Here is a 15910-nt window from a genome sequence, read left to right as displayed (position 1 = left end):
TATTCACAGTAATTAAACAGAGTGAAATAAGTAATGTCATACCTTCACTGCTTAAATGTAGTTATTATTTTCTATATACTTAAAATATCATAGATCTTAAATAATATATTATTTTAAAGCCAGGACAAATACATTTTCGGAGAATGGTTTTAAATTTTTTTTAATATATTAATGGATCAATCTCATCTTAAAATAATAATTTGTGTGCAGGTTTGTTTCCCTGTTAACATATCAATTGCAGTCCATGGCTCACAGTGGTGATTCACTGTTGATTTTCAATTGGTATAATGCTTAAAATGCAAGTGGTTTATTTTCATTTTATACCTGCAGAGATCCAGCTGGATGAAGGCAAGATAGTGATCACTAAAGATGAGCTTGAAAGTAAGTTTGAATGACTGAATCAAAGGAGGTGAACGGTATTGGAGTAGATTTTTGTCTTCACTGCCTGGGCAGTAATCTGGTGGCAGATCACACACCCTTTGTAAACCATGCCTGATTCCATTAAAATCAATAGAATGAAAATCAGACAGGTTCTACAAAGGCGGGAAATCCGCCCCATCAGATTACCATCCAGGCAGTGATGACAAAAATCTCCGCAATTGCTTTACAAATTGGTTTTTGTTATGCTTTGCAAAGATATCATAAAATGATTGATAGATATATAGCACACGACACAGTGAAGTAAACCACATTGAGTTACATCGAAACTACAGCACAGAAACACGCCATTCGGCCCAACTGGTCCCACACGAGCCTTCTCCCCCCCTACTTCATCTAACCCTATCAGGATTCCCTTCTATTCCTTTCTCCCTCATGTGCTTATCTAGCTTCCACTTAAATGCATCTATGCTATTTGCCTCAACTACTCCTTGTGGTAATGCGTTCCACATTCTTACCATTCTTTGGGTAAAGAAGTTTCTCCTGAATTCCCTCTTGGATTTATTAGCAACCATTTTATATTCATGACCTCTAGTTTTGGACTCCCCTACAAGTGGAAACATTTTCTGCGACTTTACCCTATCAAAGCCTATCATTATCTTAAAGATCTCTATCAGGTCACCCCTCAGCCGGCTCTCTTCTAGAGAAAAGAGCCCCGGCCTGTTCAGCCTTTCCTGATAAGGATATCCTCTCAGTTCTGGTATCTTCCTTGTGAATCTTTTTTGCACCCTCTCCAATGCCTCTATAATCCTTTCTATAATATGAAGACCAGAACTGAGCACAATACTCCACATGGTGATGTTGGCCTAATAAGGGCTACGGAACTGATGCACAATGCAATTCATTTTCAGAAACTACTTCTTCCCATCAAATGTATTGCTCATACAACTAGCTGAGCTAAAGCCAATGACTTTTGATAGAGTTGTAGGACATGACTTGAGCCATTGATTCCTCAAATGAGGCAAAGGTTTCCTCTGTGTGTTGGGTGCAGCAATATCATAAGCTCTCTCTTTATAAATATGTGTATGATTTTGCGATGCCTATGGAAACCCATGTTGAGTTCCTCGTCTCATCCAGCTAGTAGAAGACAATGTCAATCCACAGGGCTGGAGGTGGAGTGGGTGGGGGGGGGGAGAGGATATCAGAAGACAGCACAATCCAAGGCAGCCATGTACAGCTCCTCACATCAGTTCAAGACTGTTTCTGACGAAAGGACTTTAACCTGAAACGTTAACTCTGTTTCTTTCTCCACAGATGCTGCCTGACTTGCTGAGCTTTTCCAGCATTTTCTGGTTTTATTTCAGTTCAAGGCTGGGCTTGGAGTGGGTTACTTACCTAACTCTTGATCAAAATGTATACATAGAATTATAAACAATTTTACAACACCAAGTTATAGTCCAACAATTTTTATTTGAAATCTACAAGCTTTCGGAGGCTTCCTCCTTCGTCAGGTAAATGTCAAACATTTACCTGACGAAGGAGGAAGCCTCCGAAAGCTTGTAGATTTCAAATAAAAATTGTTGGACTATAACTTGGTGTTGTAAAATTGTTTACAATTGTCAACCCCAGTCCATCACCGGCATCTCCACATCATACATAGAATTAGGGGGACATAAAGAATAGAGAAAATAAATAAAAGTGAGTAAGGGTATGACTCAAAAAAATAAGTAAAAGGATAATAGTCATTGGAGTTTTGTAACTTTGAAAGTCAGAGTTCCAAAGTCCTTAAAGTGTTCATGAACTAAACCTTATCTTTTCTAGGTGATATCCGAATCCCACTACCTCCAACTAACATTCGTGTTACCGAAATTGGCCAAACATACACTGCCCTCTGCTGGAATGAGCCATGCCCTCGTGGCAGAGAACCACTGATGTACTATGTGGAAAAGGTGAAATGAAAAGTGTGCAATGAAACAGCAAGTAACAGTGATGTAATGTAGAATGGAAGTTATAGTTTCATTCTTTTTTGAACAAATGACTAATACATCACTAAAAGAGTTTGACCTGGGGGGACTGCTGTTGATTTTATTACAGTAGATTGAGGGATAACATAGTTTATAAATTATATTTTGTGCTGCTGCAGACTGAAAAAAGGGGGTTTGGATCAGAACCAATAAGTGACAGTCAACAACATCCATCGTGCTATACAACCTAATAGAAAGCTCATTGACTACATCTAATTTCTAGACTCTAATAACTAAACTGCATTCTTAAAATAAAACTGGAACAGTATACCGTTGGGTAGAATGGTCTCTGTGTTTACCAGTACAGAGAGCTGTCACTCCTCCCTGTTACCTGTTCAAATAATATGGCAGAAGCAGTATTCAATTGTATTTACATTGGTGACCTTCATTACATAGAATTACATACAAATTACAACATGGAAACAGGCCTTTCAGCCTAACCGGTCCGTGTTGGTGTTTATCCTCCACATGAGTTGTAGTCCTTAACCCATGTGCCTGCTCGGTTCCCATATCTCTTTATTCCCCTTGCCTTCAACCACCTAGCTAGTCTATTCATGTCAGTCTGTGCTTTCCCAACCAATTTGGCACCACAGCATGTCTGAGATCATAATTTGTATATGTGTTACACAACATTTACAGGTTACACGTTACAACAATTTTTTTGTGGAAGTAACTGTTTTACAGGGCTGAAAATCCATTGGAGGGTGCATCCCAACATAAGTGTTGAGATACCCTCAACAGGGACTTCAGCAGCTGACCCCACTGAAGTTTGTGAGGTCAACGGCAAGTCCCCTGTTTTGCATGCCAATGGCAGGTGCCCATGCTGATAGGGGTGCATCTAGTTGCACCTGTCATAGAAAAGTGGCTGAAAAGTCCAGCAGAGGTAGCCCTGCAAAAGGGGTTGTCACCCCTTCCCCCATCCAGGAACAAAAGGAAATTGCTCCCAATGTCTCCCTTTGTAATAATACCTTTTTAAATCCAATTCATCTTTGGGGTCCAGGCCACGATCCCAGCATGGACTCTCAGGTGGGCTCCCACTTCCCCTGGTGGTTAACATGATACGTCTGTCTCATTAGGCATACCATCACATACTGAACACCAAGTCCCTCTGAGGACTGAGAATGTATGAACTCCCATTGTAGGGAATCCCTTTCCCCTCTTACACTGATGGCTTTCTTTGGGGTGGTTGGAGGCTCTGCTCCCAACAGGCCATCCTGGATGCTCCGATGTTCGGCTGGGGCTCGGCATATCCAGGTCCAAGCCTAATTTCCAGCCCTACTGACTCACTTCCAACAAACTTTGGGCAGAAGTGTGCCAGAAGGGCCATGGATTTTCAGTCCCATTGTGTTTATAATTTTGCCCACATAAACATTGGAAATGTCATTTAGGAAAAAGATGGAGAGATTTCTGAACCTAAAATGAACAAGTTTGGGTTTGTCTAATTTAAATTGGGACTGTGTGAATTGACTTCTCGAATATTCGAAATTGTCAGATTTTAAACACTTTTCATCTGGGTATGCCTAACTCTTTTAAAATACAAAGAAAATAAATTGCAATTTTTGTGCATGTGACCACCATTTTTCATACTTCACCAATGTACCAGGTGTTGGGAAGTGGCTGCTGTCTGTAACTGGATCTGTATGAATTGAGATAAAGAGCTTTTTTAAGTCTGTAGCCATTGTTTGGTTTTGTGGAAGGAGATCCAGTTTCTGGCAGTACTATTGCACTACCATGATAGCTTTTTGCAGAAGGATGGTGATGGTGACGCATCTACTTGGTACATGTATGGAACTCAAAATGGCAGTTGTTCCTACTTATGCTCCTTACTGTAGGTAAAACCATATTTGGTCCACGTGGGAACCAATGACCTAGGAAGGAAAAGAGTCGAGGTCTTGCAGTCAGAGTTTCAGGAGCTAGGGAGAAAGTTAAAAAGCAGGACCTCAAAGGTAGTAATCTCCAGATTACTCCCAGTGCTACGCGCTAATGTATATAGGAATAGTAGGATAAGACAGGTTAATGCGTGGCAGGAGCAATGGTGCAGGAGAGAGGGCTACAGATTCCTGGGGTATTGGGACCAGTTCTGGAGCAGGAGGGATCTGTTTGAGATGGACAGGTTGCACCTCAACAGATCTGGGACCAATGTCCTCAAGGGGAGGTTAACTCGTGCTGTAAGGGAGGGTTTAAACTAATTTGGCAGGGTGGGCACCAGGATGAAACATTATAGAGGAGAAACAAGGTGCACAGAGGACTAGGAGGGACAAGTAGCACTAGAGTAAAGAATAGTTCAGAAATAGGAGGGACCAGACAGGAGGCAAATCCGAGGCAGTCTAAGATGACATTGGAGTGCATGTGTGTAAATGCACGTGGTGTGGTAAATAAGGTTGGTGAGCTGCAGGCTCAAGTCGCCACATGCAACTATGATATAGTAGTAATAACAGAGACCTGGCTCAAAGAAGGGGAGGATTGGGTGCTTATTATTCTGGGCTACAAGGTAGTCAGGAAAGATAGGGAAGGAAAGAAAGGAGTGGGGTGGCAGTATTGATCAAAGAAACTATTATAGCACTGGAAAGGGATGATATAGTTGAGGGGACAAAGACAGAATTTATTTGGTTAGAATTAAGGAATAATAAAGGAGCTATTACTTTACTGGGTGTATATTATGGGCCACCAAATAATGGGAAGGAGATAGAGCAGCAAATTTTCAGGCAAATTACAGATTGTTGCAAGAACTATAGAGTAGTGATAATGGGGGACTTCAATTATCCCAATATAGACTGGGACAGTAACAGAGTAAAGGGCAAAGAGCGGGGGGATTTCCTGAAATGCGTTTGAGGACTTTCTGGAACAGTGTGTTTCCAGCCCAACCAGGAAGGAAACAGTGCTGGATCTCGTTCCAAGGAATGAAGTGGGGCAGGTGGAGCAGGTGGGGGACCATCTGGGGAACAGTGATCATAATATCATCAGAATAGTTATGGAAAAGGACAAGGAACAATCAAATGTGAAAATGCTTATCTGGAGGAGGGCAAATTTCAGTGAATTAAAAAGAGATTTTGCCCTGGTGGATTGGAATCAAAAATTGGTAGACAAAACAATAATTGAATGATGGGAGGCCTTCAAGGAGGAGGTGGTTCAGGTACAGAGTAGACACATCCCTACAAGGGGGAAAGGAAGGGCATCCAAAGCTAGAGCTCCCTGGATGATTAAAGATATAGAGATTAAAATGAAACAGAAAAAGGAGGCTTATGATGAATGTAAGGTTCATGATACAGTAGAGAACCAGGCTAAATACAGAAAGTACAGAGGAGATCTAAAAAAATAATGAGGGGCAAAGAGAGAGTATGAGAATAGATTAGCGGCTAACATAAAAGGGAACCTATAAGTCTTTTATGAACATAAAAATAGTAAAAGGGTAGTCAAAGGAAGCATGGGACCGATTAGGGACAAAAAAGGAGATCTTCTTGTGGAGGTAAAGGGCATGGCTGAGGCACTAAATGAGTACTTCGCATCTGTCTTCACTAGAGAAGAGGATGCTGCCATTGTAACAGTAAAGGAGGAGGTAGTAGTGATATTAGACACGACAAAAATAGATAAACAGGAAGTACTTAAAAGATTGGCAGTACTCGGAGTAGAAAAGTCACCCGGTCCAGTTGGGATGCATCCTGGGTTACTGAGGGAAGTATGGGTGGAAATTGCGGAGGTTCTGGCCACAATCTTCCAATCCTCCTTAGATATAGGGATGGAGTCGGAGGACTGGAGGATTAAAAATGTTACACCCCTGTTCAAAATAGGGAAGAGGGATAAACCCAGCAATTACAGGCCAGTCAGCCTAACATCAGTGGTGGGGAAACATTTAGAGACAATAATCCGGGACAAAATTTTTTGGCATATGGAAAAGTATGGGCTAATAAATGAAAGTCAGCACAGATTTGTTAAAGGAAAATCGTGTTTGACTAACTTGATTAAGTTCTTTGATGAAGTAACGGAGAGGGTTGATGAGGGTAGTGCGGTAGATATTGTATAAATGGTCTTTCAAAAGGCATTTGATAAAGTACCATATAATAGACTTGTTAGCAAAATTAAAGCCCATGTGATTAAAGTAACAATGGCAGTGTGTATACAAAATTGGCTAGGGGACAGAAAGCAGCGAGTAGTACTGAACAGTTGTTTTTCAGACAGGAGGGAAGTATACAGTGGTGTTTCTCAGGGGTCAGTATTATGACCACTGCTCATTTTGATATATATCAATGACCTGAACTTGGGTATAGAGGGTATAATTTCAAAGTTTGCAGATGAAACGAAACTCGGAAATGTAGTAAACATTGTAGAGGATACTAACAGACTTCAGGAGGACACAGACAGGTTGGTGAAATGGACAGACACATGGCAGATGCAGAGAGGTGTGAACTGATGCATTTTGGTAGGAAGAATGAGGAGAGGCAATATAAACTAAATGGTATAATTTTAAAGGGGGTGCAGGAACAGAGAGACCCAATCTTTGAAGGTAGCAGGACAAGTTGAGAAGGCTGTTAAAAAGCAAGTGGGATCCTGGGCTTTATTAATAGAGGCAGAGAGTACAAAAGCAAGGAAGTTATGCTAAACCTTTATAAAACGCTGGTTAGTCTTCAGCTGGAGCACTGTGTTAAATTCTGGGCACCACAATTTAGGAAGGATGTTAAGACCTTAGAAAGGGTGCAGAAGAGATTTATTAGAATGGTACCAAGGATGAGGAACTTCAGTTATGTGAAGAGACTGGAGAAGCTGGGGTTGTTCTCCTTAGAACAGAGAAGGTTAGGGAGAAATTTGATAGAAGTGTTCAAAATCATGAATGGTTGTGACAAACAAATAAGGAGAAACTCTTTCCAGTGGCAGAAGGGTTGGTAACCAGAGGACACATATTTAAGGTGATTGGTAAAGAGCCAGAGGCGACATGAGGAAACATTTTTTTATGCAGCGAGTTGTAATGATCTGAAATGCACTGCCTGAAAGGGTGGTGGAAGCAGATTCAATAGTAACTTTCAAAAGGGAATTGGACAAATACTTGAAGGGAAAAAATTTGCAGGTCTATGGGGAAAGAGCAGGGGAATGGGACTAATTGGATAGCTCTTTCTAAGAGCCGGCACAAGCATGATGGGCTGAATGGCTTTTTCCTGTGTTGTACCTACTATGATAGGATAAACCCTACAAAGCAGTTTCACTAAATATTATCAGCAACCTGACCTCTATACTCTGGTTTAAAATTTGGCTCAGATTCTAATCCTGATCCAAACCTGAAACAAAATCCCCAAATCTGAGTTGACCTAAATTCTCATCCTTATTTTAAGTGAGAGATGAAAGCTTTGCTGCGTTTTTCATTTATTGTCAGTATCAAGTATTCTTATGTCAGCTTTGGTACAAGTCAGATGCAGGGTAAACGCTGACCAAGCAATAAGCCTATTCTTAATCTCAGATCATTCCCTACTGCACCAATATGGCAGCTGCATCCCTATTACAGTTATACCTGTTGTCTTTTTTGCAGAGAATATGCAATCAGGTGATTATTATGAGTTTTACATTGTGTGCTTCTGTTAACTAGCTGGGAGCTGGGTTGAGACCCAGCACTGAAGAATCATGTAGAAAATGATCATAACCACTGCTCCCATTTTCTCGGACAACAGGTGCTGGTAATCGTTCTGCTATAACTATTTACACCTCCTCTGGATTCATCTTTTGTTTCTTTACTTGCCCCATTACCACCCCCTTTTGCCTTGCACCATCATCCCTTTTGTCATTTATTCACTCCTGCCCTCCACCCTACCACAGACCTTTCCCTTTGTTCTTTCCTGCCCCCACCCCTTTTTTCCTGGCTCTGCACTTGCTTCAAAACCATTACAGCTCTAGCATCTTCCAGTTCTGATGAAAGGTCATTGACCTGGAACGACAATTCTGTTTCTGTCTCCACAGTTGTTGCCTGACCTGCTGAGTGTTTCCAGCATTTTCTGTCTTTATTTTGTATTATATGTAGAAAATAAGTTGTTACTCTCATTCTAGTTCTTACTGGACAGCAGTCCATAGTATCTAATATCTTAATTCAGGAAAGAATGTGTGAGGTGAGATGTCATTGTATCCAGTGTAGCAGCAAGTGCTCTTTCAAGTGTGTTAAAGGGAAGACATTGTGACGATACATGAAGAAATTAACATGATTGGCGATGTGCACTCTTTCGCACTTAGAAACACTTAGTAGTGTTAATGGAAGCAAAGTGTATAAATAGTCGGCCTTTACTCACTGACCAACAAGTAAAGACATAAATCTTTGATTTGCATGTAAATATCTGTCTACAAATTCATGTTTTTCGTTTAACTGGTATTTCAATACTTTTTCTTTTTAGTCAATAGCTGGAAGAGACAGTTGGCAAAGAGTAAACCTGGAAGTTCCTGTGAGTTGCCCAAGATTTGCAGTCTTTGACATAGTCAAAGGGATTCTGTATTGCTTCAGAGTCCGAGGTGTCAATAAATATGGGATCAGTGAGCCATCCCAGCCTTCGAAAGCCATTACACTTGGACAAACCCTAGGTAAAATCTTACACCTGTAAAGAGACTAATGATTATTCCAGATACATACAGGCCTGATCCAAGTGCATTCCAGAGATGAAAGTTCTCAATCATTCATATTCTACGGAAACTCTGCTACACACTCTTCTGCCTTCCCTTGGGTTTTGCCAGTCACTTCTTTTCCCCATACAGCCTCTGGAAAGGCTTAACATATATTTAAAGTATTTGTAGCTTTAGGAAAGGAAGGAAAAAATGTCCCTATATGTAACCATTTACCTTTAGGTGACTGCATCCCTTTAAATATTGTCTGTTGATGACTTACACAGTTTCCTTCTCCATCCCTCTTTGTGAACTCCCAGCACCAGTCCCAATGCTGGGAGATTGCCATGCATGGTTAATTAGGGCTGACCTCAGGAAATCCTAAAAAGTCAGCTGGTGAGTGCTAAGCCAGAATATTGACCCTACAGCCCAAACACTTTCAAATTTATTTTAAATTCTCAATCTCTTCCCTGCCTATGCTGTGGGATGCATGCAACCGAAAATTTTCCACCCTCACTGCTAAAGCAATGGGACTAGAGTAAGGCAAGCTTAAAAGTCACTATTATAGTAAATCCCAGTATTACCAGTGCACACAGATTCACTTTGGGTCCTTAGGAGTTCGCGTAGCTCCTAAACAATGGGCACTACACGACTCAATTTAGCCCCCAAGGTGTTTTAGGAGCAACATCCATCACTTTTACATAGATCAAATCCACCTATTTACCTTCTCACCATACCCTTCAATATCTTCTCTCCAGAGACATTCCATTTCAGTATTACATTGATGACTCTATATTTCTGTATGGTTTGCATCTCTACTGCATTATTTGCTAGCCCTAGAGAGACTTAATGCTTTAATAAAGTAGAAGAAATAAAACCAGAACAGGTTTATTTAACTGTGCACTAATGAATGTTAATGCTGTGTATAATTATTATAATGAAATAACCATATGAAGATTAGCTGTATTGTTCTATAGAAATCTGCACCAGATCCAGCAAGCAACCATTTGCAATCCTATGTTGGATAATTACTAATTGAATCATTTCTTTCTTGCTTAGCTGCCCCTTCTCCACCACATGACATTGTACCCATCAGAAACACGAAAACGTCTGTGATAGTTCTGTGGAAAGAGCCTGAAGATGAAAACGAACTCATAGGCTTTTATGTTTATGCCTGTGAGGTTGGGACAAACAACTGGGAAATCTGTAATAATAAGCCTGTGAATTCAGAGAGGTTAGAAGAATTTAATCTTGCTATAATAAAACTGTACCAGGGTAATGAGTGAAAAGTATAAAAGAGTAGATTGTACCTGAAAAAATATTGTTAATAAAGCCTTTTCATTATCAGTACCATTTTGAAATATATATATTTAATATCTTGTTTTTTTCTCACATTTCTGCATATTTTGTGGTTATTTTTCCTTAAATGGTGAGTAAAGGGAAAATATTTATATTGCGCCTTTCATGACCTCCGGATGTCCCAGAGTGCTTCACATCCAATAAAATATTTTTGAAGTGTACAATCAGTAACCAAAGGTGCTTCAGTGATTTGTGCTATTTCATGTGGTATGTCGATTCCCTTGTATCATTGAGTTGAAACCCTTCCAGTCAGGTACCCAGTGATATCATCAACATTCAGTACACAAAAGTATTTTGTTACTAATTAAAAGAAATAGGCAGAAATCAAACTTTTCTAATGGCTCAGTGAATAACGACACATCCCTATGCAGCACTTCTTCATAGAGACCGAATGGGACCAGACTCCGTTCCTGGTCTGTGCTCAGTTAACTAATCTCATCAGGAGCTGTAATTGGAGCTCTATAATTGGCCTTGGAAGTTCTGGGCTAGGGAGAGGACAAATCAGTCGGGTCCCTGCTGCTGATCACCATTCAAAGACTCTTGGTGGGAAGTCCATGTGTGTGGTTATCAGGCGAGGACAGGATCAGCCTCGGCTGTGATGTTATCCATGGCCAAATAGAATGCTGACAATCACTATCTGGGCACATACGTGAAGAATGGAACTTTGCTTGAAGTACTATAATTTAGCAAAAGTAGGGGAGAAAAGGGAGGGTGGAAGAGTTAAAGAAATAGATTTTAAAAATGCTCAGGTTGATTCTATTGCTTTTTAATGGTTTGCCTTATAAATAGTGACACTTTTTTTTAAAGCTGCATGACACAGATACAAAATGAAACTTGAAAGAATCATTTTAATTGTGTCTGATTCCATCTGCTAGTTTTTCAGTCCATGGCCTCACTCGTGGAAAAAGATATGTATTTCGTGTGAAATCTGTCAATCCAGCAGGAATCAGTGACTATTCCATTGAATCCACACCCATCGTAGTGAACAATCCCATCTGTGAGTATATAATACAAGCTTTCAAAAATAATATTTTTCCAGAAAATAAAGTGTTAGTCAATTTTGGTGATTATTGCATTTAGCTTGAATTTTCAAATATGGAACAATATTTTACATATACAAATATCAACATTCTTTAAAACATGCACTGTAGAATTTTATAAATAAGTCATTTTGCTAGATGGGAGTATTTTTTTCAGCCCTATGAGAAATTATACTGGAAGCCATCAGTGTTTTTAAAAGCTTCAGATTCAGAGTTTAGTTGTCGAAATAATACATATTGTAAGAGAACTGGGGCCCAATATTACCAGGGAGGTGGGTTGGCAGCGGGGGTCGACTGGGCAGGTGGGTAACGTGCCCAGTAAAATCGGTGGGTTCCCCATGCAATTGTCAGTAAATTGAAGCCATTTATCTTGGCTTCCGGATTTTGCACTGGAAAGCTGCGCAGCGGGCGGACTGCGCACCTGCATCATGGGCTGTCAGCTGGAGGAGCCCTATTTAAAGGGGCAGTCCTCCACTGACTGATGCTGCAGAAAATAGGCAAAATTACAGCATGGAGCAGCCCAGGGGGAAGGCTGCTCCCAGGTTTAATGATGCCTCACTCCAGGTCTTACTGGATGGGGTGGAGGAGGAGGAGGAGGGAGATCTTCCACCTGGTGGATGGGAGGAAGTGGCCTGCCTCTGCCACCACGAAGGCCTGGCTCAAGGTGGCAGAGGAGGTCACCAGCACCATCAACATATCATGCACCTGCATACAGTGCAGGAGGCACTTCAGTGACCTAACCAGGTCAGCCAAAGTGAGTACTCTTACTCATTCCCCTACACTCCGTCTGCCCCATCACCGCCCCCACCCCACATCTCCTTCTGCACTGCCAACACTACTCTATCACATCACTCCTCACACCCACTGAACCCTCATCCTCATCTTAGCTGCACTTCCTCACCTCCCCAGTACTCATCCCACCACTACCACTCAACCCAATCTTCATACAATCTCATGGCTCTGTCTCATACATCAGATGTCTCTGATGCATCTCTTTCACGGTCAGCCTCACTCCACCTGCCACTACCTGTGCTGCAGCCACAGGGCATGCATCACGCATGTGTAGTAGGAAACGTAAGCCAAAGTGTCGTGAGCATGAAGGGGATGCACAAGGACGTTTGAAGGTTTGTCATGGTTTTTACTTTTATTTGATTTCTGATCAACTCACATTACATATTATATTGTCACCACTACTGCCACGTCTTGGCCATTCTTGACTGGCTTGTGCAATAAGGCCCTTTCATTGAAGTTCTCCAGGAACACCCTTGATGCCACCCATTGGGTCACCCTACAGTGGGCGTATGTGTAGTTGCACGACTACTTTGTGCAGGTGCCTGTTGCGCAGCACTGTGTTGTGTAGCTCCACGTGGCGGAGGTGGATGGTGTGCCTGGCGAGGCTGGTGATGTTGCTCGTCCTCCAATGGAGTGATGAATGCAGCTATGGAACCCCCCACCCATCCTGACAGTGTGAGTGTGAGGGGGTCCGCAAAGTAGGCAAATATGTTTGGACAGCAGAGTTTAGGGTATGATGTAATAATTCTGAGTGTGGAGACAACGGTGTGGCAGACAAAACTTTGTCTGAGGTGACAGAGTACCCTGCTGCAATGAACGAGGTATTCCCCCCAACTGTCAAGGAATCCTCTGCATCTCCCAATGGCTGCTGATTGAAACACGTCTGCAACAACAGGGAGTGTTTCCCACAGCATGGGAGAGTCCAAAATCACATCCCTGGTAAAATCTCTTCCCAATGAAGTCTGCCAACGACCTCAAGTACCTCCCTAACTATCTAAACTGTCATCCCGCCGGCTTTAATTGCTGGTGGGAGTCCCGCATGTCGGGGCTGCGCGCGCACCGATTCTCGTCATTGGGGAACCCGGAAGTGGGTGGGTTGGAGCCGGGCTCCAGACCCACTCCGGGATTCCCCAATTTTAGGAACCCCCCCGCCACCAGCGCACCCGCTCGGCCATCCTAAAATTGACCACCTGAAGTATGTTAAAATGTAGACTGCATTGTGGAAGTGCAGGTGATGGTTTTTAAAAGTTGCTTGTTGTGAGTAGATAGTGAACTGAGAAGTACATGGAACTGAACACCCTGAAGTTTAAGAAAGATTGCCACCTGCCGATTTCAAGAAGAACACACAATGTTCTGGACTATTTTACTGGCAGGCATCAGGAGGTTTATCCTCTCCCCCTCTACTAGCACTTCCAGCTAATTTCTGTAATTTCCCTTATTATGGTGGATCCACAATGTTTCCCCTTCCATTGGCTACCAGGGTGCAGTGGATGATTTGACTTATGGATAAGCAAGAAAACATTTCCCTCTTTTACCCTTCACCAAGCATCATGAACAGTGAGGTCCTATTATGCTCATGACAAATACCATTATTGTAGAGCAAATGGGAAGTGGACACTGCCAGGATTGAGACAGGCCAACATCTAACTGGCCTGATCTACACCAGTGGTAGAAACAAGTAAACCTAAGAACAGAAAGCAAGCCACAATTGATATTTTGACCATCCTGTCCCCTCTCAAAACCCCAACTGGTGGAGCGAGCTTTGGCTTAGTTGTAGGATTCCCATTTCTGAGTCAGAATGTGTAAAGTTCGAACCCCACGCCAGACAGTCCCGGTGAGTGGAGACCGAATCTGCTGCTCTGAAGTCTGGGTTGACATCCAGTGGAATACTCACGTCCGGTGGGTGTGGGAGCCTCTCAAATCCTCCTGCCGTATAGGACTAACCACCCCATCAACTGGAATAACGATGGTTACAGTCATGGAAGGAGTGTTCAACCTGTCAAACTGTTAATCGGCCTGTGGGTCCTCCACTACTTCACACTGTTCTCTAATGGAAGAAGAAACGAAAAACAAACAAACTCCCACTGATAGTTCCAAACCACTGATATCATAGTATCACAGTAAGTGCAGCACAGGAAGAAGCCATTTGGCCCATCATGCCTGTGCCGGCTCTTTGAAAAAGCTGTCCAATTAATCCCATTCCCCTGCTCTTTCCCCATAGCCCTGCAATTTTTTTTCCCTACATGTATTTATCCAATTCCCTTTCAGGCAGTGCATTCCAGATCAACACAACTCGCTGCATAAAAAAATGTTTCCTCATGTTGCCTCTGGCACTTTTGCCGATAATCTTAAATCAGTGTCCTTTGGTTACTGGCCCTTCTGCCACTGGAAAGTTTCTCCTTATTGACTCTGTCAAAACCATTCATGATTTTGAACACCTCTACCAAATCTCCCCTTAACCTTCTCTGTTCTAAGGAGAACAACCCCAGCTTCTTCAGTCTTGCCACATAACTGAAGCCCCTCATCACTGGCACCACTCTAGTAAATCTCTTCTGCACCCTCTCTAAGGCCTTGACATCCTTCCTAAACTGTGGTGCCCAGAATTAAACACAATAATCCAGCTGAGACCTAATCAATGTTTTATAAAGGTTTAGCATAACTTCCTTGCTTTTGTACTCTATGCCTCTTTTAATAAAGCCCAGGATCCTATATGCTTTTTTAACAGCCTTTTCAACTTGTCCTGCCACCTCCAAAGATTCGTGTATGTGCACCCCAGGTACCTTGTGCTCCTGCACCCCCTTTAAAATTGTACCATTTAGTTTATATTGCCTCTCCTCATTCTTCCTACCAAAATGCATCACTTCACAATTCTCTGCATTAAATTTCATCTGCCATGTGTCTGCCCATTTCACCAGTCTGTGTCCTCCTGAAGTCTGTTACTATCCTCCACATTGTTTACTATATTTCCGAGTTTCGTGTCATCTGCAAACTTTGAAATTATACCCTCTATACTTAAGTCCATGGAGATCAGACATCGCACACGTAAAACACAGATGCAGGTCCCATCCCAATGCTTACATACTGATGAGTTATGTTAAAACATTGAATAAACGTTGCACACTACTAAATCCCACATCCTCCAATCTGCATGCCAGACTCACCAATCTGCCGATCTGAGTTGGCACCAGGCCTGTGAGAATGCATGCGCCAAGCTTCTCTGCTAATGCACTAGAGACCTTGGTGCAAGAGGTGGACAGAAGGAGGGACATCCTATATCCACGGGGGGGTGGGGTGGGGAGGGGCAAGAGGCCCTCCAGACAAATATCCAAAAGGCAATGGGAGGCAGCGGGGGACGAAGTCAATGCCAGGCGCACTGTATCATCAACATGGATGCAGTGCAGGAAGAAGTTCAATGCTTTGAAATGAGTGGTCAAGATGAGTGAGGTCAACTGTCAAGTGGTGTCTCCTATCAACTAGACCACGTACTACACCCCCCATCACCCACATACCAATAAACTCTTTCTATCAGTACTCAACTCTTCCAACCAGATGCTTCCTCTCACCCTTACACATTACCACTGTTTCAAGCCGCCCACCCATAACTCACAGGCCACACACACTGGCAGCTATTCAACCATGACAGGCACATCACCCAAACACACGTCCCGCTTTCTTGCAGGAGAAGGTAGCGCATATCAGGAGGCAGCAAGTGGCAGTGGCATTTAGCCCTTTGAGCCTGTTCCACCATTC

General features: G+C 42.4%; 1 protein-coding gene across 1 annotated transcript in view; it reads left to right on the top strand.

Moving 5' to 3' along the window:
- Positions 1–15910, top strand: part of myom3 (myomesin 3) — an 86818-nt gene that overhangs the window by 30873 nt on the left and 40035 nt on the right. The window contains exons 11-15 of the mRNA XM_068006672.1: positions 331–381; positions 2200–2327; positions 8768–8951; positions 10029–10203; positions 11204–11325. Coding sequence (XP_067862773.1) covers positions 331–381; positions 2200–2327; positions 8768–8951; positions 10029–10203; positions 11204–11325 — 660 coding nt within the window. The remainder of the gene's footprint in view (positions 1–330; positions 382–2199; positions 2328–8767; positions 8952–10028; positions 10204–11203; positions 11326–15910) is intronic.

This window comes from Heptranchias perlo, chromosome 26 (genome assembly GCF_035084215.1).
Source record: "Heptranchias perlo isolate sHepPer1 chromosome 26, sHepPer1.hap1, whole genome shotgun sequence".
NCBI lineage: Eukaryota > Metazoa > Chordata > Chondrichthyes > Hexanchiformes > Hexanchidae > Heptranchias > Heptranchias perlo.
The sequence above is the reverse complement of the archived record's forward strand: the minus strand, read 5'-3'. Positions and strand labels throughout refer to the sequence as shown.